The sequence below is a fragment of the Python bivittatus genome, unplaced genomic scaffold (genome assembly GCF_059951505.1).
Source record: "Python bivittatus isolate LINGU-HERP-01145 unplaced genomic scaffold, Pbiv_v1 ctg000940_np1212, whole genome shotgun sequence".
Classification (NCBI taxonomy): Eukaryota; Metazoa; Chordata; class Lepidosauria; order Squamata; family Pythonidae; genus Python; species Python bivittatus.
In genome coordinates, this window is record NW_028277123.1 from 163,259 (window position 1) to 190,027 (window position 26,769).

Here is a 26,769-nt window from a genome sequence, read left to right on the forward strand (position 1 = left end):
AATGGGACCTTCCGACGTGGCTTGGAGGGAGCTGAGATGGCAGAGGTGGGGTTTGGTTGAGGAGACTTGTGGTCATCAAGTGAAACACTGCAGCAATTCTGATTCGCACCCTCTTCTTTTTGAACCAGGACCCTGCTCTGTTTATTTTATTAATTCATGTCAATTGAGATGGCCACCCTGCGCCCTCTCTCAAGGGGACACTAGGTGGCGAGGAAAACAATAAAAATAATCGTAGACACTTCTGCCACGTTACCCTCTCTTTCCACCCCTCCTGTCTCCCCCTGTTGTCAGAGTGGAGCGATCTGTGATCTGTGACCAGCTCTGGACCCTGCTTGCGGGAGGGGTTGGAGTGGAGGAGGGGGCTGGTTTGGAAGGGTAGGGAATAGAGATGTAAGATTTCCAGAAATGTTGAAGCCTGAGAAAAAACCATTTTTTTCAGGAAAAAATAGAAATTTTGGAAAAATTGAAAAAAAAGTTCAGTGTGGAGCAGTTTTACAAATTGCGTGAAATGCAGTGTACATAAAAGTATTGTGCTTGCAATAAAACAGGTAACCACCCCCCTTTCCCTGAAAAGCAAGAAAAAAAGCAAGAAACCATCAACATAAAAAATCATCCGCTTTGCCCCTTAGTGCCAACGGCAAATAAAGTTAAGGTCCACCTCAATATCGAAGCTCCATAGAAGGTCTACTCATTGAGTGGTGCTTTAAAGAAAAGAAGCAGAAGACACAAGATATACGTGCAGTTTATTCTATCTCATTTTCTGAACTGCTGCCGTCATTTTCCGTTTCTTCCTCCTCTTCCTCTTTGTCGTTTTTCTCATGGACTTCTAAAAACGGTAGGTTTGCACGGATTGAAACAAGCTTTTCTCCCCTTTCGTGGGTCAGTTTGTTTCTTGATTTGGTGTGAATATTACCAGACGTAGACCAGATTCTTTCACGTGCAGCAGAAGATGCAGAATCTGCAGTCAGCGAGATGCGAGCGGTGTCAGAGGTGGTGTGGCGCCGAGACCTGGCCACCGTGTTGCAGGAGGGATGTGTTTTGCAGAATCCAGGGGCGTTCCTGGCCCAGATCCCTGAAGATGGTCCATAACCTGCAACCTTTGAAAGTCCTTTTCCAACCTCATTCCGAAGAGCGCAGCTTCTTTCGTCATCCAGTCAAACGCAGCAGCTGTTTCCTCATCACTCACACCGCGGCCTTTGAGTCGTGGATCCAGTAGATTTGCAGCAGCATGTATTGGAGGGCAACAACATTCTTCCTGTTTCTTAACAAGATCGTTCCCTTGATTTTGGAGATGCACTTAGGTTTCCAAAAAGAGATGTTTTTATCACAGCCACGTGGTTAGGAATTTCTGACAAAAGTGCTGGGTCTGATTCAGATGAACAGATTGCTGAAGAAATTGGCGTTAAAATCTGCCGGGAGTTCTGCAGCTGAACCCAAAAGACGTCCACATCAAGCACAGCGTTCCTGATATTTCTGGGGATTTTAGGATCCTCAGTTATTCCTGTTGCTTGAAGAGCTTCTTTGTTTTTCAGTAAACTTTCAAAGGAGACCACCACTCCACCCCAGCGTGTTGTCCTACAGAGCTTCGGTGTCACTATTTTATTCTCTGCGTTTTTTTCTTCTTGTTTCTTCTTGAAGACTGCGGTGACAACATGAGTAGCTTTGACGTACTTGACAACTTCTTTAGCTCTTCTATAAATCCTTTGAAGGGTGTCCAGTTTCATGAAGCCACTCAGAAGTAAGTTTAGTCCATGAGGTGCACATCCTATTGCAGTAATCTGTGGATACTTGTCCATGATGATTTCCCACGCAGCTTCCATGTTACTTGCATCGTCAGTCAGCAAAGCCAAGACTTCACCCATGTTCTCAATGTCCTCTAAAACTGCACATCTTTCACTGCTGATATATATACTCTGCAGTATGTCTGTTCTCTCCAGTTTCAGTGCTTCTATAAAAGACTGGTTGCGGTGTTGTTATCACAAAGTTGATGATTCCTTCTCCCCGAACATTTGTCCGTCCATCTGTAAGTCCTGCGAGACATAGAGCTTCGCTGATTTTTCCTTGTGCAGATCCCATCGCACGCTCGTATTCTGACTCCGAAAGAGGCTTGCTCAAGGAATGTCTGCTTGGCAAACGATACGCTGGTCGTAATAATTGAAAAGCTTCCTGCCAATATGCATTTTCAGTTATGGACAATGCTGATCCAGAAGCAGATGTTGCTCTTGCAAGGGCATGATCCATTTTCTCCTGATTTTCAGGTGTCACTTTATGTATCAATGAAGGTATGGTGCATCTTTGCGAGGCAGTGGTTTGCAACACTTCTTTACCTGAAGATGCTGCTGGTGAAGAAACACTTTGCAGTGATGCAGAAGCAGCAGAAATAGCGTTTCTGGAATTCGAACTCTGGAAGGAAAAGCTACTTACACTTTCATTCTGGTGCCTCTGGGAGCGGGGGTGGGGAGGAAGTATGGCAGGAGACGCTGGCTGCCTCCACCATGGCAGTGGAGCTCTTCCTTCCTTCCTTCCTTCCTTCCTTCCTTCCTTCCTCTCTTCCTCCCTCCCTCCCTTCTGTGGCGCCCTTCGGGGTCCCGCGCTGAGCTGCGCGTCTGAACCGCCACGATGCGGGCGATGGGCTGGTGGGCGCGGGAGCCGCAGAAAGCTCCCACTCTCGCCCACCATCCTGCCGCCCGTCCCCCGCCTTTCACACGTTTCCTGACTCGCTGCACGCGAAGTCTCTCCCCGTCCAGCCTTCCCTGCGCGGCCCCGCGGCCCTCCGCGGCAGGCGCAGCTGGCGAGGCACGCCCGGGATGCGCCTCGCCGGGCCGCGCAGTCCGGGGGACGCGCGGCGGAGGGACCCGCCCCAGGGAGCGCGGGCGCCGCACCCCGTCCGGGTTGGGCAAACGCGGGTTCGGCTGCCTTGCGCCAGCTGTTGAGGTGCGAGCGTGGCCAGCGTCAACCGAAGCTGCACTCCCACGACCCGCTAGAGTGGCAGACGGTTGGCAGTTTGTGCCCCGGCGGGTGGTGCAAACTGAGCAGGGCGGTCAGTTGGATAACCGGGTGTGCAGAGGTGGAAAACGATCTGCCTCGCGAAGGGACGCAAGGAGAAGAAGGTGTTGGGCAAATCTGGTTTCTCTGGGTGCAGCCACCTAACGTGCGCGTGTACACACAGGCACGCGTTTCAGGCTCCTCTGCAAGGAAGACTTTTGGAGACAGCTTGCTATGTCCTCGCAGCACTTTCGTGGTTAAAAGCCGTGGCTCGCTCAGTTTCTTGAGTGTTCACGTTCCCCTGCTGCGTTAATCCTCGTTTACTCAAACCCAGTTTTGGGGGTCCCCGTCTCATACTGAGTCCTAAACGTCTCCGAGAGGCTGACTTTGCAGAACAGCTGGGCTAAAACGTTGCTGGTGTGATCATATATGATGATATTCACCCTAGAACAGTGTTCCTCAACCTTGGGAACTGGGAGATGTCAAGTCCCAGAATTCCTCAGCCAGCATGGCTGGCTGGGGAATTCTGGGAATTGAAGTCCAGAGATCTTCCAGTTCCCAAGGTTGAGGAACACTGTCCTAGAATATAAGGATTGAAATGATCCTAGAGGTCATCCAGTACAACCCTCAGCCCTGTGCAGGAGTTGGTAGCTCAGGGGTTGTTTAAGTGTGGCCAGAGCGGTACAACTTAACCCTGAATTCCACGTTTCTGACTTCACTAAAACCTAAAGTTTTCCAAGCCATCTGAAAGGGGCCCCGAGAGCGTCCTGTGGGAAGGCACATTTTGGAAAATCAGCAGGCTGCTGGTGCATCAAGGAAGGAAGACCCAGAGGTGGTCCAAATGATAGCTGTGATTGTAGAGAACTCAGTTCTTGATTTGAGAACTGTGCGGAAATGGAGGAAATCAGGCTACCTGGATAACCGTCTTCTGCCCACGATGCTGCAGGAGTGGGTAGGCCCCGCATGGGACAGGGGGGTGGGTTAGATTTCCCCAGGGTCCTGGCCCTTCTGGTCTCTGATTCTGCATCGCCAAGCAAGTTCGGCCTCTTTGTTTGACGGGAACTCCCCACTGCTCCTCTTTTGCACCTATCGCTTCAATCTGACGATTTCAAAGCAGACCGCCTGTCACTGTAATCAAACAAGTGCAGCACTTATTTGCCCACATTTTAAAAGCAGGCATCCTTAACCCCGTGGCCAAATTAGAGACGGTTCCCTTTCTGATCCAAGCCCAGGGGGAGCCATTTTCAATATTTTAGATTTGGAAGGGAAAGGAGAGCGCCATCCTGTTGTGTGAACCTAGCCCCTGTGATTTGTAAACCAGGGTCCATGGCTTAGCCAAGGTGAGGCAGGGTATATCTTGCTGGGGAGGGGGGGCTTCCTAGAGGAGCTATTTGGGCAGGGTGGGCTACACTCCATGCATTAATAATAGAACCTTCGTGCCCAGGAGCAGTCTACCTTTGGTTTTAGAATTGCTAGGAAGGCACAACAGATGCCCAAAGACTGGGTAGATGGAATTTACCAGTGTAAATAACTGGGGGGTCCAGGTAATCTGCTAGTTTGGGGCTCAATCCGCTGCATGAACCCAGCCTGTGAGTTGATGATTTGCAGCCTGCAAACCCAGCTGACTGGCTTAAGTTAAACACAGGTTAACTTTAACAGGTTAAACAACAGGCGTATGAGATGAGAACGGTCCTTCTGCTTGCTGGCTGGGGGATTCTGGGAGTTGGAGTCCACCCCTCTGAAAGCTGCCGAGGTTGAGAAATGCCGGCTTAGAGTCTGGCGGCCTCTCATCCCAAGACCAGCCAGCTCCTGCCCTGCCTTGCTTGGCTTTCAAGGGTTACCCACGGTTGCGCACGCCCCCTTTCTTGTGCCCGCGTGCCGTCCCCGCGCATCGAAAGAGGGCTCTCCGCCGGGACTACTTTCCCCAGCCCCGCCGCGCGGATGGACTCTCAGGAGGACGGTTTCCAGGGAGTGCGCAGTACCGTTGCCGTGGAGACGTTGTCGTGGAGACGCGCCGGCCCACCGACAGGCGAAGAGCGCAGCGCCGGTGGAGGCAGAAGCGGAGGCAGGAGGAGGGGGAGGGGGGAGGGGGAGGGGGAGGGGGAAGCGCCCCCCGCGAGGGAAGGGGAGGGGAGGGGGAATCCCGGAGACCCCGAGGGGGGAGGGGGAGGCGGGTGGTCCCCGAACTCTTCAGGGGGAGGAGAGGCGCCCCCCCACCTCGGGCGGCGGGGGGGGAGTATGGCGTTTTAATAAATAAAAATGTGATCAATGAAATAATAAATAAAAGTGTACTCAATATAATGATAAAGATGCAATAAATAAAAATGAATCAATAAAGGAGATTTAATAAACAAAAATGTAATCAGTATAATGATAAAGTTGTAATATATGAAAATGAATCAGTAAAATAGTGAAAATGTAATAAATAAAAATGTTATGAAATAATGAATAAAAATGAATAAAAATCATACCGATTTGGTAAAATGTAATAAATGAAATAATAAATAAAAATGAAGATATGAAATTGCGGAGATTTAATGAGTAAAAATGTAATAAATGCAGTGATAAATAAAAGTAATAAAAGTGTTATAAAAGAATGATAAGCCAAATGATTTGATAAATAAAAATGTAATAAATAAAATAAAGATTTAATCAATAAAAATTTAAATAAAATAACAGGAATAAAATAGGAATAAAATAAAAATTATCAATAACATTTAATATTATTAATATATAAAATTATATAATTAATACTGATTAATATTAATAATAATAATACTCAAATGTATTCAGTTATACGTTTTGAAACTGCCCAGTAGCCAAAGCTCTGTGGGCAATTTACATAAAAGACTCGAAAGAAAGAAAGAGAAAAGGGGAAACGATTTGAGTTAAAACATATCCAGTAAAAGGCAGAATAAGGACACCGTGCAAACCTGGCTGCGGCAAGGCAGGGGCTTCAAAGCTTACATTAAAATGCAATTAAAAAAAAAAGCCTGGGGAAATTAAACAGTCCTCACCTGGTGCCAAAAGGAGGCCAACGTGGGGGCCGAGCGAGCCTCTCCGGGGAGGAAACCCCACCCGTGGGTCAGCCCCCCCATGAGAGCAGCTGAATCATCCTGTGTCAAACCAGCTGAAGTTCCCAGGGGTTTTCCAAGGCAGCCCCCCAGAGGAGAAGGGCCCGGGGAAAGGGGGGCCTTCCTCGTAGAAGGGGAAGGCCGGCAGTGCCTCGAGGAAAAGCTGCAGAAAACGGTGGGCAAACTCTGGGGGGGCCGATGCAGGCGTGAAATCAAAGGAGGGCCATTTGCACGGGAGGGTGGCAGGTTTAGGAAGAGGAGTGTCACGGCTGGTAGGGAGTGTGCTGCCCTCCCAATGCCGTGTCCAGGTAGCCCCGGTTTGAACGCCCTAGCGATTTGGAGGGGGGGTGCAGTTTTCAGAGAAAGGGGCATAGGGAATGCCCACAGGAGGAGGAGAGGCCATGCCCTGGGCAGACTTAGGGATGTGGCAACCCTAGATTCTAAATAGATGATGATGATGATGATGATGATGATGATGATGATGATGATGATGATGATTGCACAGTCAGCCAGATGTTCAGACTGGATTTGGCATTTTTGCCCACTATCAAGTGCTTCCCAAGGACCTGGGATAGGCAGATATTGGGTTTTATGGTGTTCAGATATAAGCTGTTTTAAGTAAAGCTGCCTTTTGCAATGGACTGGTGGAGATTTCGTCAAATAATTATTATTATTGTTGTTATTGTTATTGTTATTGATGCCAGGAAGGTGAGTTCTGGAGTGAGGAATCAGATGGGGTCCCTCCAGAAGGCCTTTCCATGATTCCTGGGGAGGATGGCCCAGGGAGAACATTGGCTGGTTTGTGGCTCGGGGTGCTGTCCAAACCCAGCCTGTGTAGTTACCCAGGGTTCAGGGTCTCGTGCAACTTCAGCTAACAGGGTTGGACTCCAACTTCAGGACTGTGTGGGTCTGCAGCACCCAGTGGCGAGGTGGCAAATAACCATGCGCGTGTCCTGGCGTTTGTCTCAGGCTCAGCCTCGGCGGCCACGGGGGCTTCCCAGAAGGATGGAGACGGGCCGGCGAGACGCCTCGTCTGAAGGGGAGGGAGCGAAGGGCAGCAAGCTGGCAGCGAAGTTGCCCTCGTCGCCCGGCAAGAAGAAAGCGAGCAAGAAGAAGAAGAAGAAGAAGAAGGCAGTTCGTGATCACGGTGGGTAGCCGTATGAAATCCAACCGACGTTTCAGGGGTTCGCAGTCGAGGGGGCCATTAGCAACCCCCTTTCCTAGCTCAGCAGTCCTTGGCTGCACTCACTGCATTGTGGGTAATTCCACAATTAGGGACAGAGGGAGATTTATCATGGCAGCTCACGGACCCATTGGTTTGGCATGGGAATGGTGGTTAGGATGGATTCCTATGGGCTCTGGAACTGTTTGTTGGCACGGGTGATGATGGCAGCGGCGAACCATAGAAGTAAGGCATTAACGTGTCATTTTAGTCCCCTAACTCTTGGAAGGGTTAGATGGGACATTTGACCCCAAAATGAGTTGCCAGCTACCAGCTTGGCTGGTTTCCAAAACGGGTTGATCCACTTCCTGGAAGCCCTGAGGATCCAGGGCTATTAGTGGGACTGATGGCCCTCTGCTGGGAGACCTGTGGCTTCCTTGGGCCATTGGTGGGCCACTGGGAGAAGAGGCTCTGGACAAGATGGGCCAGGGGTCCAATCCAGCAGGGCATTGCATATAGGTCAGCATTCCCTCCCCCTTACATTGGCCACCCTAATGGAGAGAAACAACACATTTGGCTTATTCAGTTACAAGTCGTCCTCATTGAGCAACCACAATTGGGACCAGCAACCTGGTCGTTAAGCGAAGCGGTCACTAAGTGAAAAATCATGTGACCACAACTATGCCTACGATTTTACACAGGATGATGTGTATTGACTGTTATGGTGAACACGTGACTGAGAGAGAGAAGGTAGTAAATGCGAGGATTGGTTGCAAAGTTACTTTTTCATCACCGTCGTAACTGCAAATGGTCGCTGTCCAAGGCAGTCATTAAGTGAGGACAACCTGTATTTTCACATTAGGAAGTATCTGTGCAGGGAAGGAAGGATGGAATCATGGTTGGGTGGCAGGCAAGTCTTTAGACTGGACTTTTGCCCCATGCCAGGTACTTAACAAAAAATACCCATGAGAAAGGATTGTGGCTAGAAGCTGTGCGCCTGTGTACTTGTCCAAATGTCAGCCATGGGGGGTGAAAGCTTCCTTTGGAGGTTGGGAATTTAGGCGAGTCAGTATTGGATGCTTGGTTACGTGTAGCTCTTCCCGCCCAGGGGTGTTAGGATGATCCTCTTTGGTACTGTCCGAATCCAAAATTGCTCCGAATGACTCTTGATCTTTTGAAGCAGAAAAGACTTCCAGCAAAAGCAAGAAGCAGCCCATCTTTGCCATATTCCCCCTCCACCTGCTCCAGCGCCAGCATGGCACTGGCGGGCCGCAGGAAGACCACGCCAGGGGCGTGCCAGGCAAAGCCGCGAGGCGTCCGCTCTCGGCCTCCCCGCCGGCCATTTCCGTCTTGACTCCAGAAGACGCTGGCCAGCCCAACGAGAGTCTTCGCTGGGACGGCGTGCTGGAGGACCCCATCGCAGAAGAGGAGAGGCTGTGCAACTACAGGCTGAACCGGAGGAAACGCTACGGGGCTTTCTTGCAACAAAGTTTCCCGCTGGAGCCTTCCTTTCCTTGCAAGCAGCTGCCCGAACTGGACAAAGCGGCCGAGGTGGAGAAAGAGCATCCGCTGCCCAAGAGCAAGTCCTCCTCCATCATGGCCACCAAAAGCAGAAGGCGACCCATTCCTAAGCTGGGCACCAAAATCTCGAAGAAACAGCCGGCAGTGTTGCAACCCAGTAAGTCTCAGGGAGTTCTGTAAAGCACCATCACTTTTACCACAATTATTATTTTTTTTACAGCCGAGATTGGAGTTACCTTAATCTTTTTTTTTTCCCCTGAGTATCTAACCACTATCCTTATGTCCTTCTCAGTTTTACAAATTTGGTGTGGATGACTAGATAATAAACGCTGCGCTTGACAGCCGCACCTGCCCGAGTTTGCATAAATTGTATGGAAAGTGTGTGTAGGGGGAATCCACACCCAGGGGACATTCTTCAGAGGCGTTCAGGATTGCAAACACATTTGCACGACCTGAACTCCCAGCAGAAATTTATTTGCACGAATAGAACAAGAGACAAGTGCCAAGGGTAGGTGTGCAATATTATTTTTTTTAAAGCAAACACTTTCTTTGATGATTGTAATGTCATTTTAACCAGAATTGAGAAAGCTCTGTTATACTCTGTCTCAGTCCCATAATGCAGGGTCTCTCAACCTTAGCAAGTTTAAGATGTGTGGACTTCAACTCCCAGAATTCCCCAGCCATCCATGCCATGGCTGGCTGGGGAATTCTGGGAGTTGGAGTCCACACATCTTAAACTTGCTAAGGTTGAGAAACCCTGCCATAGTGGCTTTCAGTTTAGAATTTCTCTAACATGTATTTGGAGAAAAGGCAGCCAAAAGTAATATTCCAGTTCAAAATCAGAAACCACGTACTGAGGATTTCCAGGAGTGACATACCAGCATCCGCAAAAAATATAATTTAATATTAATACAGTTGAAAGTGCTCCCCATCCCAAAGTCTCTGAACACAGTTTACAAAAGAGAAAACCAGAGACCGTTAAATTTAAAATCAACAACCGTACAAAGTAAAAAGCCAAACCAGAGGAACAATCATTCATCGAACGTTCATGCAGAGATGAGAGAGATCTTCAACAGGCGCTTAAAAAGCCTCAGAAACAGCAACTCAGTTCTGTTTCTTTTTTCCCCACGTGGTGTCGTATGGTTGCTTATATCATTATTCATATTTTTTTTAATGGTTGTTAATTTATTTATTTGATTTCTATAGCCACCCATCTCAACAAGTGACAGCATGGTTAACCTGGAAGGACAGGTTAGGGATAGATCGTCACGGAGAAAATCTAACTCTGTGGGCGCTAGGAGTCGAAAATGACTCGATGGCACGTCATCAAGACTATTCTTTTAGATGGTCGCTTCGGCTAGAGGGGCAGCGATATAAATCTAACTAAATACATTTCACGGACTTCCGGGAAGAGCCTTCCAGAACGGAGAAGCTCTGCGATGTTGGTGTTCAGCACAAGGAGAAGGAATTCTCCTGTTGTCGTCAGCGATTGGCCAGGTCTGGAACAGTGAAGTTGGTTTGTCAGGAAGGCAGCTGAAACCTTTGGATGTCATAAGACAGCCTGGTTCAACAGGCGATCGGTCGCAGGCGCGGTGGCTGTAACAGACACATAACAGATTCAGGCCAAATGCTCCACCTAGAATCGGACCGTCAGATCCTGCATCAGCTGCAACGTCTGGACTCTACACGGACACTAACATCTTCTATACATTTCTTACTCAGAAGAGGACGCATCACCTTCATTGGAACTTCTAAATAATACTAGAGGTCTTAATTAGAGTCTTTGTCGGTGGGCAGCCATAAATGATGACGACGACGATGATGATGGATTACTGTCCAAATTGTCTTCCCCCAGACATTCTAACCCTAGAAATCTCCTGTAGGGGAAAAAAAGTTTAAAAAACAAGGGCCATTTCCTTGTTTTCCTAATTAGAATGGTATTTGGGACTCTTAAGAAAAAAAATTACACGCCACACTATTGGAAAGCATTCAGGCTGGAGAAACTAGTGGAACAGAATAATATTAAGTGAAGGTGCCTTATCAAATATCTATTTCTAACTAAAGCAAGAGTGATCCATTCTTGGTTATCCTGTTACCTATTTCTCACTCAGAATTAAGGCCTCGTTCCCATCAGCGCTGGAAAAAATACGAGCACAAGAGACTAAACTGTTTAGCCCACTGCTATCCGGTTCACGGCAGTGAATACAACGCACATCTCAGGTTACGTTCTTCAGATAATTTATTGTGACATTAAAAGGATGGATTTAAAAGCACATTGGCATTGGCATTGGCACCACATTGTAGACATTGCACAGCAAAATCCAGGCCTTTCCAAGGGCCCAGCAAGACGAGCTTTAAATCATGAGGACGCACATTTTAAACTTTCTTTAAAAATACACAGGTAGTTATTTAAAAGTACTCATGTTGAAAATGACATAAGAGTGAGACTTAAAGAAAAAAAAAGGATTTATACAAAGCTTTTACCCTTGAGAAATGCAACTTAAAAGAGGCCCGGAGTGCATCTACTCTGGAGTAATATTGCTACACAAATGTGTTCAAAGGTATCTCTTCTCCATCGTACAAAAAGCGATGCTGTCTCTAAGAGATGCTAATGTTGGGAGGGTGCCAGATTGTGAAAAGCTTTGGGGGGGGTGTTTGTGTGTGTGCAAAATGCACAAGAGGAGGCCCCAGAAAAAGCTATAACACGTCGAATGAACGCTGAGGAATCTTTTGCAGGCTCTAAGGGCCCTTGGCTTCCAACTTTGGCCAGGCAGGTAACACTCAGAAGTCCTATTTTTCCAGTAATTTTGCAGTACAAAATGTCATTGCGAAGAATTTAAAACTTGGACGTAGCCCAATAAAATGCAAAAGTTGGCCAACAGGAAAGAATGCAACCGTTCTAATTTCTTAACCTTAAAAGCAAAATCTCTCCTATAGTCTTTGTATTGCTAAAGTATCACTCGACCCGTTCTTAAGCAGGAATTTAACTTTTTTTTTTAAATAAACGCCCACCAAACCCTGCCGTCGCCACCATTTCTTACACCTGGCTGCGAGATCTACAGCTGCCTTGCATCCACGTAGACTGGTTTTCGCTTGGATCCGGGGATGCGTTGAACCATCGGACTGAACTGTTGCAGAATCCCCATGCCATCCCTGTCTATTTTAAAAAGGGCACAGTGCGCTTCCCCAACTGATTTTCACAGAGTTAAAATATTAGAACCACACAGTAAAAATGGCAGCAGCATAACGAATAATTATTGTTGTTATTTTCCACCCTAAGATGGTTTCACAGCGCTTCGATTTCTTTCGGAAACACTGCTGGCATGCGCTGTTGATCACGGAGTAACGTTTCTAACCAGCAAGAAGGAACATCGTGCCCTCTGAAATGTTCCCCGTTAAACCCAAGGCCGCAAGACAATAGCTTGCGGGTTTAAAACAGGTCCTTTCACAAACTTAAGGAATTCCGCTGCTGTTGCAAGATAAAAATCAAGCCATTTGGCCTGAGATATCGCTCGTGTCAGCAATTCAGAGCAACTTTAACTTTGGCGTACTTACAACAGCCCACAGCATTCTTCATGACATGCTCCTTTCAGGAAGATTTGCTTTTCAAAGAATACTGCATTATTGCTCTTTTGGCAAGGCTTAACCAGCATGTGATTCCTGAAATCTGTTCTCATAATTTATTTGCACCCTGCCCCGTGTTCATGGCTTCCAGAAGCAGAGTTCTCTTTCAGTCAGGGGCTTGGGGGTGGCGGGGGGGGGGGGCTGTAGAAATGCAATGTTTTCTTAAAGGAATGTGCTGCCGTATAACGTGCCTGCTCCCTGTTTCCAGCTCCTTGCTTCTCAAGTTTCGTATCGAGCAAAAGAATGAAAAATAAAAAATCAATTCTAAGGAATGATGAGCTCCAAACGATTTCCCTCCCCGCAAAATCGGGAGTCTGGTCGCACCTTTTCTGCCTAACGAATTTTATTCAAAGGCAGCAGCTTTCAAGGTTTTATTAACTGGTGTGATGTTTATTAAAAGGGATAAAGCTCATGAAAGTCCCTGAATAAATTTGTTAGGTAGAAAAGGTGCGACCAGACTCCTCCCGATTTTTTGCCACCATAGACCAGTGTTTCTCAACCTCAATAACTTTAAGATGCGTGGACCAACTCCCAGAATTCCCCAGCCAACATGCTTTAAGATGGGCGGACTTCAAGTCCCAGAATTCCCCAACCAGATGGCTGCCTAGAGAATTTTGGGACTTGAAGTCCACCCATCTTAAAGTGGCCAAAGTTGAAAACCACTGCCATAGACTAATGCTGGTCTGCTCCCCTAACACAAATAGCACAAAATACCTCTCCATTTGTACCATCACGTGCGAAGAACTTTCTCAGTTAAGGCCAAGCATTGGGCTCTGCTCCAGACAGCCATTCTGGATTCTTCATATTCCATAAATTAAATCTGCGCAAGCCAGGTTGATTAAAAAAAAAGAACAGTCACTTTCTTCTGAGGTGCGACCATCATCCCATGGAACATTTTCTGGATTGACGAGAGAAGAAAGCCCGAGGCACATAAACAGTACCCCTTTCCAATCAATCAAAAACTTCCAACGAACCTACATTTCATCGAAGTTTAGAAAAAAGGCATTTTAAAAAAGGGCATTTTTTAACATCTTAAATACAATATCTAACATTTTATTTTTGCACATTCAGAATGTTGACCGTAAACCATCTATTCATGAATGGTTCTGGTCCTTCCTGCTTCCCAACCTCTTACAAATCGGTCAGCATGTTGGGCTTGTTTAGCTTAGTCCTGTGGCTTGTGTAAACCAGGACTTAGAGATCACCAGGCTAGGAGAACGTGCCCACTGCGGCTGGCCTAACAAATTATGATTAACCCAACCTTAACTTTGTGACATGACTTCCTATACAAAAGTTAATATTTGTTGTTGGTTTTTTTTACTTTTCTGAATTTTTCTCCAATTTTGTTATTAGGGATTATTGATCCTGAAACGCAACTTGTTTCACCAGGAAAACAGCTGGATGGCCATAAAACACAGATTACATTCACTCTTCGTGAAAGAATGCAGAACATTCTCCTGCTAACAAATTTGCAGCTGCCTCTTTCTCAAAATTAAAGGCTCATTCCCACAAGTGCATATAATCACCTGCTTCTCCTCAACTCTGTCCTCCGTATGTGAATTATCCAACGATAAGAAAAATTTCCTATCCAAAGTGAAGATAGGAAATAACCTTTCATAACCTTTAGTCATCTCACTGCTGGCAATTAATTACTGAAAAGGCCTGTCTGCAAAAAAAAAAAAAAGAAGGCCTGATCACTGCAACAGGGATAGCAAACCGAGCCATAAAAGCTGGAGAGGTAATTTTATAGCAAATAAAATCATTTGGCTAAAGTACACGCATATCTTTTTCTTTAATGTAAAACCATTTGAAACAGCTGCCTGGATGAATGTTGAATTCTCCAGATGTTCTGAATAGAATAACACAGTCAGAAGGTTATTTTTAACAATCTACATCAATCTAAAATTAGGAACTGCTCCAGCAAAATCTATATATTATATTTTAGCTGAGTGTTTTTCAAACTTGGCAACTTTAAGATGTGTGGACTTCAACTCCCAGAATTCCCCAGCCAGCATAGCTGGCTGGGGAATTCTGGGAGTTGAAGTCCACATATCTTAAAGTTGCCAAGTTTGACAGACACTGCTTTAGCTTAACAAAGGAAGTGCTGTATTTAGCCTAAAAACACGATAGCTTTAAAAGATTAGATGAATCTAATTCTGAATCAAAGCCACCAATATAGTTTCCACAATCCAAAAAAGTTGTTTTCCATCGAAGACGGTTGTTCCACGTCCTTCGGCTGTGAAAGCAAGTGACTTTTTTCTCTGAAAACAGACCCTTCTTTTCACCCCATATAAGAAAACATCAGGACCCCCAATACAGCATTTTTTTTTTTTTTTTTTTTAAGGGAGAAGGGAAAAAAATGAGAAAAATTTGCTATTCCTATACATAAAGAAAAAATGAAATGCGGGAACCTTTAAGCAGAAAGGGACATGTTAGAGGAGAATCAACTTTTATACAAAATTTAACAATTTAAGCTACGTGTGAACTATGTCATGCTTTACACAAGTGTGCTGTGCTAGTCTGAAAGTAGCTCTTGATTTCTTCAGTTCCGTGACATCAGCGGCGGTGGAAAGCTAAGCTGATTTATTTATGGCTTTATTTGAGATGTAGCTGAAACTCTATAAAGATATTGCTTTCTCTTCCAAAGGCTCTGAAATGCTGTCCCCCAATTTTCTCATTCAAGGGAACGCTTACTTCACCCTGCCCTGGGCTTCAGCTGACCTTGCAGGTCCTTTCATGAGAATGGTGGCTTGGTGGCTTTGGAGCTCAACCACTCAGATTTTTTTTTCATGGAACTCAGCAATGCATGAAGGAAGAACATGGGTTGAAAGGGGAAAATTAGATTTTTTTAAATTTCTGACTTTGGAAAAATCGGGAATTAGGGGCTTAATTTCCTTTTTTTTAAACTCCATGGCCTGTAACAAATAGCAGGAAGCAAAGTGGCAGTTGTTTGATGCTCTCCGTTCCTCGTTCCCAGCCTGTTGAATCAGCAGCAGTACGGATGTCCACGGGTCACTCCAAAGCTATTCTGTAGTTCTGAGAGTGAAAAAGGTGGTGGGGTAGAAGAGACTTAAGTTGCAGCAAGAGAGAAGGAAAAGTCAACAGCCGTCAGGGTTGCTCTCATTTCCAGACGATTCCAACTCCACGCTGGACAAGAATTTCCGCGTGAATTTTTTGCAGTTGTAATCCAGCGTAGTAGTGTACACAGTCTTGGTGTGCTTTGGGTAGACGATAGTGGTGCTTGTGAAATTCCTGGGCCTGTTGCAAAGTCGGAATTGCACCTCAGCTTTGTAACTGCGCCACGTGCTGTCAGGAACACAGATGACCGTTTGGCTGCAAGAAGACACGCCTAGCCTGACCGGCATGTAAATATTACTAATGAAGTGCTTCTCCGAGTCATACTTCACCGAGGAGGTGTATCTGGGCGAGAAAAGAACAACACGGATTAGCCTCATTTTCTGGGAGGGGGAGAATTAAAGGTACTTGAAGATTCCTGTTGCATCTTTCAGCTGAATGTTATGGAAGACTTTTTACACAGGATCCTACGCAGACAGACTTGGAAACGAATCCCGTCTCCGAAGGCTCACTGTTTCAAGGGAGAAGTTTAACTCGCTCTGCATTCTGTTCTTAGTGCAAAGAAGTCTGTTTTCATTTCTATTTGAAGCTGTAACTTGAGACCCACTTCCATTTCATTGTGCCATGAAGCCAGCTCTGCTGGCACTTGCTTCTGTTTAGAGCAGTGTTTTTCAAACTTGGCAACTTTAAGAAGTGTGGACTTCAACTCCCAGAATTCCCCAGCCAGCCATGCTGGCTGGGGAATTCTGGGAGTTGAAATCCACACTTTTTAAAGTTGCCAAACTTGAGAAACACTGTTTTAGAGCAAGTTTTTATCAGCTCCCTTAAGATGATTGGTTCTAATGGGGGGAATATCCAACATTATCCAAGTTGCATGCTGACAGGCAAGGCACACACCAACATTTAGACTGGCATTCTAGCACTAACCTGGTTGCCGTGCCCAACTAGGAATCGTAGGCAGATACCTTCCTCCATGCCAGTAGACCTATAGAACATCTCCGGATAATCATTTATCTACAAGGCTTCAATCAAGAAGCAGTACCCGGAGCCATGTTCTTTGCGAGTTTATTTCACATTTCCCTCTGCCAGAAAAGCACTGGAGATTTGTGGTGCTTTCTGGCCCATACAATTCTTTACAAAGGGACTTTTAGTCAAGTCAGATCATATCCCTCTGCAAAACACGGTCGGCTTAACGAGAAGCAGGACGAATTTTGGAGGGTCGCTTCCTGCAGCTTCCTGCAGAAGCAACATTTGTTTTTTTCAGCGCTCGCTATTTCATCACGCCAAGCTGGGTCTCATTCACGCTGTCCCCGCTTGACCAAGGATGCGGCCCCATGAATAGCAGCCTCCAAACCATCTGCTGAAAGATATTACAGGGGCTACTAGAGGAAAACATGGCTAAAGTAGGAGAAAGGGCCATGAAGCAACCATAATAGCTGAAATTCTCACTTAGATTCAAAGCTTATTAACGGTAACACTAACCCAATTTGTTTTAACCCGGATATGTTGAATGAGCCACAACGGTTGGGTGCATGCAACCCGTTGGCCAATCCCAAACATGATGGCTCAGGAGGAAGAGTGAACCAAGTCAGTTCCTGGCTAGATCTTCCATCCAGCTACAGAGCATAGCACCCTCAGCGGTCCTTCAGCCGTATCCTTTCCAACCTCAAGGCAACATCTCTTGCAAAATAGTTTCGTAAGAGGCTAAACGTACAAAAGCAAAGAGGCTACCTTATATCCTTGGGTGGCAACGGATCAAATTCCACTCCTTCGCCAAAAGAGAGCGGGCAGAGCCGCAGAGGGTTGGGAGAAGGCAAGGTCTCCTGCAAAGTGCCAAAAAGAAGGAGGCCTTTTAAGCACAAAGAAATGTGAAAAAACATACTAAGAGGAACAAAATCATGTCTAACCCAAGAGCAAGGAAAACGCAGCCAAGTATCAGATCCTTTTCTCCAGTGATTATTACAAAGCGTTAAACCTGCTTGCTGTTCTTGGAACCCAGATCAGTGTTTCTCAAACTCAGCAACTTTCAGATGTGTGTATGCTGGCAAGGGAATTCTGGGAGTTGGAGGCCGCAGATCTTAAAGAAGGCAGGCTGGAAAATTCTGGGAGTTCGAGGCCATCCATCTTAAAGTATGTTGGCTGGGGAATTCTGGGAGCGGAAGTCCACCCATCTTAAAGCTTCTGCCTTTTAATAAAACGTCTTAGCGGGAAAAGGCGCTACCAGACTCCTGATTTTTGCAAAAACATTAGCCCCCTCTTCAATAAGGTGAGCCCTGGAAGAACAAAATAAGAACAAAATATAATTTAAATCCGACACCCGTCTAGCCACTGCATCGCATCTGACGAAGTGAGCTACAGCTCACGAAAGCTTCTGCCTTTGCCTAAAACATGTTACTTGGAAAAGAGGTTGCCAAACTCCTCCTGATCTTTGCCAAGCCATTAGGAATCTGTTCCAGAAAGGCCACAGGTGAGCAAAATAATAAGCTATGCTTTAAACCCTACACCTGTCCAGCCCCTGCTGTCTGATGAAGCGAGCTGCAGCTCATGAAAACATCCTTTTCATAAAATATGCTGGTCTGAAAAGATGCTACCAGATTCCTGCTAATTTTTGGCTCTGATAGACCAACCCAGGCATCCTCCTCCTACATCTACAAGGAGGACGGTTTTGGGTTCACCTAGCAAATTGCTATTCCATAATTTTCTGCACTACCTTCACCCACCTTGCTGCTGAAAGATCCTTTCAGTGGCTCCCCGGTCAACCCTGCCCAACCCCAGCTGCATAGCCACCCCTAAACTTTGCTGGCCTTCCTTGCACAGTTCCTCAGAGCCTCCTTCCAACTGAATTGTAGGGCCGGAGGTAGATCGGCTGATTTTTATCCTCTCTTCTGTGCCCTCTGCCAGCCCCCAAACGGGCAACGGGATTGTACTGAAATGGCAGTTTTTCATCACTGGAGAAACAGGAACTTTTTGGCAGGGCTGAGATGTGGCTAACTTTGGCCACCATTCCCACAGAAACTAAAATGGTTTCTACGCGGCTTGAAGGCTGGATCGAATTAAGGGCTGGGAGTGGTTAGGAATCGGTTCCAACGCTTTCTGCGCCAAGACAGTAGCTGTTTCTGTTGCATCTTTGTGGGAGTTGGGTCTGCCCAACATTTTGGACGCGAGTTCATAATTCACTCATTGCTCACTAGGCAACTTTTAGCTTAGCTGAAGCTGCTTGGGATCATGCTTGCAACAACAAGGAACGATTGTGGGCCAGCCTCACGGGAAAGCTGGGAAGCTACTATTAGGCACACTGGAAAATGCAAACGGCAAGGGATGCTACAGTGCGGTTTTCTGGTTCCAGAAACAGGATTAGAGGCAGCCGTCTGTCAAGTTGCATGTTGAGTTTTGCTGTCATGTCACGACCCACGACATCCAAGTAAACATGCTGGGCAGTTGGGCCAATTGCTTTGGGTACAGCAGACCCCAGTATCTCTGGATGGTACTGGAATAGCTCATCTCCCATCATACACACCTTTTTGCAATCTGGTGTCTTCCACACGTGTTGGGACTAACTTCTGGAATCCCCCAACCACCTTGCAGTTCATTGTTTAGGTGGTTCAAAGGGCAGTTGGTCTAGATCAGTGTTCCTCAAACTCAGCAACTTTCAGATGTGTGGACTCCCAGAATTCCCCAGCTTTAACCCGCTTTAAGACGAGTGGCCTCCAACTCCCAGAATTCTCCCAGAAGAGGCGCTGCCAGACTCCTTCCAAAAACCTTTCCCCTCTGTGACAACACGGCCGGCTCCTTTTTCCTTGCCTGCGTTCCGCCCCTGCGCAATAAACTGAATGTGATTTTTCAAGGACTGAATTCTAGCCAAGCGGGAAGGCAGGTTCCCTCTGCAGCTCTCTAGCAATGAGCCCCGTGCCACGTTCTCATCCGCTTCCCAAAAGGTGCTTTTGGGCACTCTTGAAAGCAGGTCTCTCTTTCCCCCCCATCCCAGGGCAGGGGGCCACTAACCCCATCCTGGGGAAAGACGGGGCTTCTTTAAAAAGTTGGCAATGGGCTCTCTTTGCAAACCTGCAGGCTCTGAAGCCCCTTTTCTAGAACTGAATCCGAAGCATTGCACAGCCCTTTTGATTAAGCTTTTTTGGGGTTTGTGCCTTCAAGTCTGTGTGTTGACTCCTGGCGACTGCCTGGACTAGTCCCTGCAGTTTTCTGGGCAAGGTTTCTCAGAAGTGGGTTTGCCCTTGCCTCCTTCCTAGGGCTGAGAGAGAGGGACTGGCCCAAGGTCACCCAGCTGGCTTCGTGCCCAAGGCAAGATTGGAACTCGCAGTCTCCCAGTTTCTAGCCTGTGCCTTTACCCCTACACCAAACTGGCTCTCCAATGAACCTTTAGCTCGCCATAATGCCATTTAGCCCCAATTCAACACCCTTCGGCTCGTGGGCACTCAAGCTACCCCCTCCACTGCGAAATCGGAAACCCAAGGAGGTCCATGTCACCTTCCTCTCGACTCTGCTGTTGTAATCCAGAGCAATAACGGGGGTAGGAAAGGAAGTGGCTACAACTGAATTTCGTGTATCTTTCCTCCCCCCCATTACAGATCTGCTGTTCTGGTTGCAACACCCCCAAGCTCCCCTGCCCCCCGCCCTTGCTGCTCATCTCTAAATCCTGTTACGCATGTTGGGGACACAGCAGCTGCCTAACAAATGTTGCCTTGAAAACCACAACAGCTGGGAAGGGACAGGGCAATCGCAAACATCTCATTGCCCGGGAAGGGGGATCACATGGCTGGGGGTGGCCAAGGGAGAAGAACGGAGGCCGAGGCTCAGGGTCTGAGACTGCACCCCCTCCCACCCCACCCCACCTGGTACCTATTCCCAGAAGAGAATTTGGAAAGGCTGCACTTGCTTCACTGATGCACCAAAAAAGTTTTCGGTTCTTATGCAAAGAGGCCCACCGAGATGTTAGCTCAGCAGCTGGGGTGGTCTCCTGACTGCAATCCTTGGGGGGGGGGTTGACATCATGACCCGCTCTTACATTTTGGGACTGAAGCACAGGGACCCATCCTGGTTTCTTCCACTCCCTGCACCCAGCAAGGAAGATACACGCCATGGATGCGTTTCTACCACACGCTTAAGGGAGTCGGTGAACAACCTAGCAGTTGGATTCACACAAACCTGTCCCCTTCGGTTAGCTTACAGTTCAATGCATTGTGGAAACCCGGGGGTTAAGGCCCTTCAGTGGCTGAGACAGCAACCAGGTTCTCCCTCTGTCTTCATTTTAATCAGATTAATGCTGCCTTTCTTTACAAAGGCGTTGTACCAATTTCTTGAATCACGTCAATGAAGCACGACGAACGCCCTGCAAGGCTAATCCAGTCCTACCTGGCTGGAAAAATCACGGTTGTTGCGGATGAGGCTTGATTTCAGCTGTCAGTGTACTTGCTAATGAATCAAGGAAATCCAGCAGACGTGCCACCCAGCTGCCCTGAGAAATGCCCCCAAAGGCAGACTGAGGCTGGGGGCGGGGAAGGGAATCTGTGGCGATCGCTCAGGTCCAGCTTCATCTGCGCTGCGCTTACAAGCAGGATCCGGAGGGCGAGTCCCGCCGCCAGCTTGCACGCTGACATCGGGTTAACGGTGGCGGGGGGGGGGGGGTTACCTCCTCACCAACCGACTGCGGTGTTCAATGGCACCGGGGTGCCACCCAGCTCATCCTCCAACTCGCCCCGGCTGTCACTGCTCCCCCGTGGCCCCGGACGCGCCTCCGCTCCCCGCTCCCTTCCACCAGACGCTTCGTCGGCCGGGATCGCCCTCGGAAGCGCGTTCCCCCCCCCCCCGGCTCGACTCGCTTCGGTCGGTTCGCTTCTTCGCGCTTCGGCGCACGGGGCAACCCCCGCCCGGCGGACGGCGCGAGCCCACGACACGGGCGAACTCCCCGTCCCGTCCCGTCCCGTCCCGTCCCGCCGCGCGCAAGCGAGCGAGCGCAGCCCCGGACCTGCCCTCCGTCGGCCCCCGGGGCCCCTCGGGGCGCGCCGCCGCTCGCTCACCTTGGCCTGGGGCTTGGCAGCCGGCGGCGCCCCGCTCTCCGCCTCCTGCAGCCCGTTGGCCAGCCAGCTGCCGGGGCTCGGGCTGGGCGGCAGGCCGGAGTCCGGACTGTCCAGCGCCCGCTCGGCCCGGCGCTTGGAGTCGGGCAGCTCCGGCGCGTCCGGCAGGCTGAGTCGCCCCACCATCGCGCCGCGGCCAGCGCGCCCGCGGCTCCAGCCCCGGCGGCGGCGACGACTGCGACGGCGGCGGCTGCTCTGCTCTGCTCCTCTTCCTCCCCGCGGCAGCGCGAGGCGGCTGGTCCCGGGCGGGGGCGGCTCCCGGGGCGGCTCCGCCCCCTCCCCTCCCCTCCCCTCCCCTCCCCTCCCCTCCCCTGCCCAGCGCTCCCGCGGAACCTGCGGCGGGAGGGGCGGGAATCCCTGTCTGGAGGCTTCCCCGGGCCGGAGGTGCTGGAAGGTGGGCTGCTCTGACCCCCCCCCGCGGTCCGGGGTCTTGCAAAACGGGGAGGGGGCCGCGCAAGCGCGCTGCTGTGCTCCGAGAAAGGAGAACTGGGGGGAGGACCGACCGCCCTGCCGCCAGCATCGCCGGCGAGCGAGCCGCAGCGATCGGCGCTCGCCCAGCTGCGGAGCCTCCCCGGGGCTCAGAGCGGGGCCGCCTGGGCCGGGGCAGGCAGCCGGCAGCACAGCGTGCCTCCCGTCGGCCCAGGAGCCGCCGCGGGGGTCTCGGGGCCGGGGGCGCCCCTGATTCGGCGGCCCCGTCGAGGGTCGCCCGGGGAAGCCGGCCGCCCTTCCTCGCCCCGCAGAGGCAACGGGCGTCAGACCGGGCTGAAGCGCTGCTCTCCGCGGGCGCGGCGGCGAGTGCTCCGCTTGGCTGCAGTCGGGGCCCTCGGGGGCTGCACCCGGGCCGTGGGCGGCGGGCTTGGCTGAAGGACGCCTGGACCCGCCGGCAAACGCCTCCTCGGGCCGAGCCGCCCTGGGGACGACCGGCGGCAGTTGCACCTCAGGGCGCATCCTCAAAACAGTGTGGCCGCATTTCCCCATAGAATAGGACCATTCGGCCAGATTTCGCCTTATAATAGGAATGATTTCCCCATCTTTCCCCGTATAATAGGAATAATAGGCTGGACTCATGCAACATCTTTAGGCCTGGCTTAGCAAGACTCCTCTCTGAAATCCTTTAGGAGGGCTGAACGCACCTAATCACGATGGGTGTAGATCAGGGATGGCACACCTACGACACGCGTGCCAAAGGTGACACACCATGAGCGTTCACCAACACCCGACAACCACAATTCTCCCTGTTTGAGTTGCCAAAGGAACTGAGTTGGTTTTACTTGTATTCCATTTTTGTAATTATTTGACATTTCTTTATATAATACATAGCACCACACATGACTGGACTGTATTTTTTTTAAATAACTGAATATGTAAAGAATTGTTTCTCTTTTGTTTGGTGGAGGGGTGACACGCCAGCAGAGTCAAGTGAGGCATTTTCCAAATTTTTGACACACCGAGCCCTAAAGGTCTGGCATCCCCGGTCTAGATGAAACCATAGCCTCCGCTTGGGGTGAAGCATCCTTGCTTGTTCTTATGTCAGGCAGGGCTTTGTTCAGAACCATGAGGACTAGAATCTCTCCGTGGCGAGGAAAGATCCCTGTCCCAAAGCTCAAAGACCTATTGCCAGCTTAATCAGACAGCATTTCGTGCTCTCTTTTTCTGTTTGCCTGTCTGCTCTGGAAATTTTCTTTTTGAAGGCCTTGAGAGAGGCTCGGCCTCCGGGAGAGTCTTTGGCACAGAGGGCAGCCATCTGCGAGCATAAATAACCGAAATCGAAAACAGGCTTCCTAACCCAGCCAGCTGGGAGCTGCGTGGAATTCGCACTTTTTCAGTGAATCACAGAACTGTCCATCAGCAGATCAGTGTGGAAAAGGCGTTTTTGAAAGGTCAAAGGCACTTGGTAATTACTTTTTTGTTTAAGTTGGGGTTGTTTGAGTGAGGGTGCCATGCTTCAGCTGTCTGAGGTCCGGCTCTCAGCTCTAATCCGTGTTCCTGAGCTCTTTACAGACAGTGTGTCAAAGGAGGAGAGGTTTCTATTCACAGCACCCCCCAAAGTCAATTCTGAAGGCTGGGAAGCCTTCACTCAGAAACGGCTTTGTGTGGCCAAATATGCCATCCGTGGGGTCTCAGCCAAGATTTCCCCCGCTCCTGAAGATGACTGTCATGAGCCCCAAACTGGACAAAATGTTTTAATTTTAAATGCAGGTGATCTTCATCACTAGGAAGTGGAACAGCATCCAACTCTGGGGACCAGAAGTCCTGGGTTCGGTTCCTGACATCTCCAGTTAGTGGGCTGCTCCCAGCCCAAACATCTGATAAGGATCCCAGGTTTGAGTTCGCAATAGTCAAATACCTGAAGAACTTTATTCTCTTTCCTTTTCTCCTTTCCATTTTCCCTGCCCTGTGCTTGTGATTTTTGACGGGGCTGGAGAACTTCCACCTCGAGGGATTGAAAGCGGAGTGTCCAGGGCAAAGGGAGGGTCTGAAGAGGACAAAAGCCGCGCGCTCCACCTTTGGAGGAGCAGGCGCCTCTCCTGAGTGCAACAGGTTCCCGGTTGCCCACGGAGGCAAGTTCTTCTGTGTTCAGTCTTTATGGCTCCTATCAGAGACAAAGGGGTCTCTCCAGAGATGAACACCTCTCTGGGTTCGTTTCGCCTCGCCCTCATCAACGCTCTCGAGCCAGCAAAGATGCCTGTCATGGGATTGGAACTCGGTGCTCACAGGAGCGGCAGCCACGCTCCTAGGAACGGTTGAATCATTTCCCAGTGAGATAAAGTGACTCTCCAAGAGGTGTGGGTCAGCAGAAACGGACAGGGTTTGGCAGGCCCGGCTAAGACCGCCGCCCCTTTATTCAACTTGGCTTGCTGCCACCCCCACCCCTGGAAAAAGGTGATTCTGGCAGGGACTGCTGGAAGCACCCATTCAGAACCTGGGTGGATTCCTTGGAGACACAGGGAGAATTGGGCAATCGGATGAGATGGTAGGCTGGGTGGGTACTAAATAAAGTCACCCTTGAAGCAGCTGCTCCTCCCTGCTAGGATAGGACTATCCACTTTTGGGGCAACGATATCAAGTGCTTCTGCCTCCTCTTCCTCCTCCTCCTCCTTTACTCTTCCCAGTTGAGTCTATATCTGATTTCCTGTTGGTCCCCCATCCAAGCACTAACCATCTCTGAGGTTCAGCTTTTTTTAGAATGGCCAAATTTAGTCACGGGCTACCACTGTAGTAACAGCCTAAACCAGTGTTTCTCAACCTTGGCCGCTTGAAGATGTGTGGACTTCAACTCCCAGAATTCCCCAGCCAGCCTTGCTGGAATTCTGGGAGTTGAAGTCCACACATCTCCAAGCGGCCAAGGTTAAGAAACACTGGCCTAAACATTAGATGGCCTTTTTCAACCATTGGACACACTTTGGAATTTGAAAAGCCCACCGTAGGCGTTCTCACAAAATGGCTTCCATGATTGATGTCATGAATTGCCTCTGCCGTTCCTCTAAATGTCTCCCCAGGAGGCTCCTGGCCACCTCAGTTTCCCATGGCCTCCTCTTGCCAATAAAGCATGGGGCTGTAGCCCCCATCCTGCCCTCCCCCCCCCCCCGTATTTTCCAAGGGACATTGGGCAATCTTGAAGATCCAGCATACAGCAAGGCTGTATCCTGGGTTTGGTCAAAACAGTCAGGATGGGGGCGGTGTGGTCAAAGCCCCATCTCTGTGTTACGTGCACCGTGCCTAAAAAGCAAGCAGAGTTTCAAATGCACCCTTGTGCCCACCATCTTGACTTCTTTGACCCAACTCCGCCGACACCCGTTTTCCGCCTTCATCTCTGCAGTGGGCCAGCTTCCCAACGTCTCTGCGCCAGGATCCCAATGCAAAAAGAAAATGAGATGGGGCGGGGAACCTGACCCTGGCCACCAGATAGCTGGGCATCCGCTGGGCATCGCGAGCCCTGCTCTGCTCGCTTTCTTCCGATTTGTGCTCAGCCTGGAGGTTCAGAAACAGAACCGAAGGCAACCCGGTGTGGCTAATGCGTAGCTATCGACCTCCGATGGAAATCAGCCTGCGCGTGGGGCCATCGGGGCCCTTGGAACTCCCTGCCCCTCCCTGGGAAATAGCACACAAGAGCGAAGCAGGTTTCCTGTTCATTGATGGGAAGGCAAGAAGGAACTTCAAAAGAAATGCGGCGTGTCTGGATGTGTGCTCCTCCGATCAAGACCCCCGCAGCATCTCTCAGGCTAGCTCCAGCCTGACCCCCCCCCCCGAGCTGAAGGGCACCACATAGGGAAGTTCCATGCGCACAATGCCACCCTTTGAAGTGGCCGCGCGGGGCCAAAACAAGCTCGCACCTGGTGTCTGAGCCAGGCCGCCAGACCCCTTCCACCCTGCCCCTCCTGGAATGGAAACCGGGGCGAGCAGAGAGCCGCGGTGTCTGCGGCTCACGGCCAGGTGCTCCTCCAGGGACCGGCCAGCTGCCGCGGGCAGGAATTCCACATTCTGCGGCTGGGGAGGGTCGCCTGGCCTCGGATGACACCAGTTTTGCAGCCATGGATGCCGAACGGGGGGCAGTGGGGGCAGGACTGTGCAGGCAGATTTAGCCTTTGGGTATTTAGTGGGGTTTTCTTTGGGGGGGGGTTATATCTAAGCACAAGGCAGGTGCAAGGAGGAGGCCAAAGATGGGAGGGCCCGCTCTGCCTTCAAATAAACAGGTGGGGGCTTCTCTCAAACGCTCACCCTCTAAATTGGGAGCTTTTCTCCTTCCGTGTCTGGGTCTGCAAAACCTCTAAACCAGCGGGAACACGGGTGCTCCCGTTCCACCCTGTCCCCCATCCTGGCCAGCTCTGGCAAGGGAACCCAAGGCTTAGCCATCATTTGCACCCAGAGCAGCTCCCATCTGGAGTTTGCAAAATCCACTCTGAGTAACCGGCCCGCAGCCTCCATTGCGCATTAATTTGTGGCCCATTGGCACAGGACACCTTCACCTGGGTCACGGAGGAACCCATTGGCCTGTGTTTGCCCAACACCTTCCACCGGGGAGTAACCAAGGTTATTTATTTATTTTCATGGATCGTACGGATTGCTACAGCCGCCCGTCTCGCCAGTGGCGCCTGAGAGACCACGATAAGAATAAAAACCAACAGACCAAAATAGAAAAAATGCCAAAAGAACAGAATAAGAACATTATGGCAGTGGAGGACAATCTGATCCAGTGTTTCTCAACCTCAGTCACTTGAAGATGTGTGGACTTCAA

The 26,769-nt window shown here is 49.6% G+C and overlaps 2 protein-coding genes across 2 annotated transcripts; one reads left to right on the forward strand and one right to left on the reverse strand.

Annotated features, from left to right (window-relative positions):
* Positions 1 to 7,056: 7,056 nt before the first annotated feature.
* LIAT1 (ligand of ATE1) lies at positions 7,057 to 9,018 on the forward strand. The gene is made up of 2 exons (XM_088131305.1): positions 7,057 to 7,197; positions 8,402 to 9,018. Exons 1-2 carry the CDS (start codon positions 7,065 to 7,067, stop codon positions 8,920 to 8,922), a joined length of 654 nt encoding a protein of 217 aa, XP_087987431.1. The 5' UTR covers positions 7,057 to 7,064; the 3' UTR covers positions 8,923 to 9,018.
* A 1,945-nt stretch (positions 9,019 to 10,963) lies between these two features.
* RFLNB (refilin B) lies at positions 10,964 to 21,781 on the reverse strand. Its single transcript, XM_088131311.1, has 3 exons — positions 21,477 to 21,781; positions 17,173 to 17,264; positions 10,964 to 15,786 (listed from the first exon to the last, which is right to left on the reverse strand). The coding sequence occupies exons 1-3, from the start codon at positions 21,657 to 21,659 to the stop codon at positions 15,465 to 15,467; spliced, it is 597 nt and encodes a 198-aa protein (XP_087987437.1). The 5' UTR covers positions 21,660 to 21,781; the 3' UTR covers positions 10,964 to 15,464.
* Positions 21,782 to 26,769: the final 4,988 nt, after the last annotated feature.

What these genes read in the sequence shown, in the direction of transcription:
- LIAT1 (XM_088131305.1), top strand. Translation starts at nt 7,065, where the DNA reads ATGGAGACGGGCCGGCGAGACGCCTCGTCTGAAGGGGAGGGAGCGAAG. An exon ending in GAAGAAGAAGAAGGCAGTTC is followed by an intron (nt 7,198 to 8,401) that starts GTGATCACGGTG and finishes GATCTTTTGAAG; the next exon opens with CAGAAAAGACTTCCAGCAAA.
- RFLNB (XM_088131311.1), bottom strand. Translation starts at nt 21,659, where the DNA reads ATGGTGGGGCGACTCAGCCTGCCGGACGCGCCGGAGCTGCCCGACTCC. An exon ending in CTGCCAAGCCCCAGGCCAAG is followed by an intron (nt 17,265 to 21,476) that starts GTGAGCGAGCGG and finishes GGCACTTTGCAG; the next exon opens with GAGACCTTGCCTTCTCCCAA. An exon ending in TTGCCACCCAAGGATATAAG is followed by an intron (nt 15,787 to 17,172) that starts GTAGCCTCTTTG and finishes TTTCTCGCCCAG; the next exon opens with ATACACCTCCTCGGTGAAGT.